This window comes from Cupressus sempervirens, chromosome 9 (genome assembly GCF_028749045.1).
Source record: "Cupressus sempervirens isolate cs-2001-9-10 chromosome 9, ASM2874904v1, whole genome shotgun sequence".
Lineage (NCBI taxonomy): Eukaryota > Viridiplantae > Streptophyta > Pinopsida > Cupressales > Cupressaceae > Cupressus > Cupressus sempervirens.
The window spans coordinates 408,855,690-408,859,096 of record NC_143126.1 but is presented as its reverse complement, the minus strand read 5'-3'; the positions used below and the strand labels follow the sequence as shown (position 1 = coordinate 408,859,096).

The 3,407-nt window shown below is 39.3% G+C and overlaps 1 protein-coding gene across 2 annotated transcripts; it reads left to right on the top strand.

The window, feature by feature from the left end:
• The first annotated feature begins 401 nt into the window (after positions 1-401).
• Positions 402-3,091, top strand: LOC149539003 (uncharacterized). 2 transcript variants are annotated; one of them, XM_089800382.1, is made up of 2 exons: positions 402-2,392; positions 2,437-2,613. In XM_089800382.1, the coding sequence occupies exons 1-2, from the start codon at positions 742-744 to the stop codon at positions 2,469-2,471; spliced, it is 1,686 nt and encodes a 561-aa protein (XP_089656508.1). In that variant the 5' UTR covers positions 402-741; the 3' UTR covers positions 2,472-2,613. The 2 variants fall into 2 exon arrangements, with proteins under 2 accessions (XP_089656508.1, XP_089656507.1); XM_089800381.1 differs by having other exon boundaries at positions 403-3,091.
• The last annotated feature ends 316 nt before the right edge of the window (positions 3,092-3,407 follow it).

The following is a 3,407-nucleotide window of genomic DNA, read 5'->3' as shown; positions in this document are numbered from 1 at the left end:
AATATTACATAACCTCTGAATTTGTTTACCCCTTTTCAACTTAATATGGAGAACTATATATCTTTAATAATTTGTATGTAAGTAAATTTCTTAAATATAATGAAGAATAGAATCCACCTCAATGACAAGACAATGATGGACACTACTAGACTCTTTATAAAATACACCTTTCACTAAATGTTAAAAATAAAAAAATATAACATATTTTAGCAAAATTTTCAATATCTATTCTTCATGATTTAGATATTTTATGGTAAAAATTGTTTCCAAACCAATTTAAGGGAAAAGAATTCCTGTCCGCGACTAGGGGCTACTGTTTGTTTGAGTACTTTCACCGACATCTGAACTCTACACGTTTATGAACCTTCCTGAAAATTCAGTGATGCCTTTTTCTTCGATTTCGTTCACATCTCCCGCATGGAAAAAAATTCGTACTGTTCAATTTCAATAATTCAGCTGGTCACAGTCGTAGCCGTGCCATTTACTTCAACTGTAATATTTTCTAGTCAATAGAAGTCGTGATCATTGGCACCTTGCAACGAACTTCCTCTCAAGAAGCATTAGACTCCCTTCTTATCATTTATATTTTTCGACGGAATTGTGGGGCTCTGTAAGTGTCCAAAACAAACAGAGTTGGTGGTATTTTTGAATTTTTTCTGTTAATATTGCAAATTCCGAATGTTTCTTGAAGGGGATAATGATTATATCTTTTGATCAAAGGGCAAAATTGAACAAACCCAAATGAAATTCTCAGAGACATTGATCTGGACCTTGACGGGATTTCTGCTGTTGGTGCCGATTTGTTGGGTATCTTGCTGTCCAGAAGATGAAAGAAATTCTCTCTTGGATTTCAAGCGTGGCCTTCACGACCCCTCTGGTCGACTGAAATCGTGGAGCAATTCCACGGACTGTTGCCACTGGAAAGGAATCCAATGTGATAATGTTAGAAAGCATGTTATTCAACTGGATCTCCACAATCCTTTCAGCAACAATCCGGAGATGGGTTTACGGAATTCAACCAACGATGCTCATCCCAAGATCTTTTCCAGATCACTTTATGTTAGGAATCCTGGAAAAGACGTTATTTCTCCATTGTTCAGTCTAAAGATGTTACAAGTCTTGGATTTGAGCTACAATTCTTTCAGTGGTGTTGCTATCCCTCAACAGCTCCCCACTCTGAAATATTTGCAGTATTTGAACTTGTCAAATGCTGGATTCGTGGGAAAAGTCCCAAGGGAGTTGGGCAACATGTCCACCTTGCGCCACCTGGATCTTTCAACTAATTATTACATCTCGTCTTCCTCCATTACAATTGATGGCATGCAGATGTGGATAGGAAACTTGAGGAATTTAGAGGAGCTTCTGCTGGACGGGGTGAGTATGGCGCAAGTGACAAGCGATGAATGGAGCAAATCAATCTCCGCCATGTACAATCTCAGGCGTCTTCAAATGTCCAATTGTGAGATCTCTGCCCCAATTCCCCCTTCTCTTGGAAACCTTACCAGTCTAACCCATCTCCAACTTGGTGGCAATTCCTTCTTCTCCTCCATACCTGTTCACTTACAAAACCTTTCCAACCTTGTTTCCCTCAAGCTTAACAACTGTGAGCTCAATGGCTCCATCCCTTCTGCTCTGTTCAGCCTTCCAAAGCTTCAAGAAGTTGACTTGTCTGCCAATTTGGACTTGGGAGGGGATCTTTCAAGCATTCTGCCGCCATACTCTGCATCGCTGAACAGCCTTGTTCTCACACAGACAAGTGTAGGAGGAGCAATTCCAGATTCAATTGGCAGCATCTCCTCATTGACACTCTTGGATCTCTCGGTTTGCTCTGTTCAAGGTAAGCTTCCACCCACTGTTGCAAATCTTACACGACTTGTAATGTTGGATATCTCAATGAACAATTTAAAAGGAAGTCTACCCCCGTTTGGGGCTAAACCCCATTTAGGAACTTCATTTCCTTTGGCCTATGTCGATCTTTCATACAATCAATTGCAGGGCCCCATACCCGCTATGTTGTTTAGTGCATTTGAGAACCTCCGCCATGTTGACTTGAGTCAGAACCGATTGAGCGGCGCCATTCCATCCCCTAACACGAATGTTTCGTCCCTCGCATGGCTTGATTTGAGCTACAATGAACTGACGGGCACAATTCCTTCCGTCGCCGAAGCAAAGTCCCTTGTTCTGCTCGATCTGAGTAATAACCGCCTGACGGGCAAAATCCCGGCTTCCGTTGTTCAACTACTTGAACTCGGTACTCTTGATCTAAGCAGCAACTTGTTGACAGATGTCATACCTGACAGCATTTCAAATCTCTTTAAATTGAAGGTTCTTTCCCTTTTCTCTAATCGGTTAAATGGGAACCTTTCAGAGTCTCATCTTCGTAATCTCTCTAGTCTGGTATATCTAGACATTTCGAACAATGATTTAGCTGTGAAGGTCAGCCCGACTTGGATTCCCCAAAACTCGTTTAGAACGTTGAAACTAAGATCGTGCAACATGGAGGGTGAGTTCCCGGTCTTCTTATTAACTCAAACTCAAATTTCCGATTTGGATTTGTCGGACAACAGATTATCGGGTAACATTCCTGCGTGGGTATGGGATTCCCTTCCTCTTCAACAGCTTAACTTGTCTTATAACAGTTTTACAGGCGCTTTACCATCCAAGCTAATGGAGCCCAAAACATTGAAGATTCTGGATTTGCATCACAATAACTTCCATGGTCAGCTTCCGCTTCCTCCTCCTTCAGTGATTGTGTTAGATCTCTCAAAAAATCAGTTTCATGGATCCATTCCAGCTGAAATTGGAAAGAATGGATTTAGTTACTTGTCTCTGTCTCACAACATTCTGCGTGGCAGCATTCCATCATCAATATGTGAAGGGTTGTCAATGGAGATTTTGCCCCTTCCAAAGAAAGCAAGAAAATAATACGCTTTTGCGTACGTTGTACTCAAATTGACAGAGGGGCTGAAAATACAGTCCATACTGAATGTATATGCCGACAAAAATAGTGGCATCGTTTAGTCTATAGATTACGGTGGCTATCATAAACATAGGGGGGAGATGGAAGTTACCATTTCTTCTTTTCAATGAATGCCAATCTCCTACTCTTCGAATTGTCTTCCTTTATACAATTCTATAATTTTGTATTGTTTTAATAATAAAAAATTAGTTTGCATGCTTCTGTGCATGCAACAATGAGTAGATAGGATTTCTTATTTAATTAATTATGTAAGTTAACTTAAAAAATGTTAAGAATATAAAATTTAATTATTAACTAGAAATATAGTCTAGTTAATTAATCATGCAAGTTAACTTAAAAAATGTTAAGAATATAAAATTTAATTATTAACTAGAAATATAGTCTAGTTAATTAATCATGGAAAAATGAATCAAAACATAAGAATTGG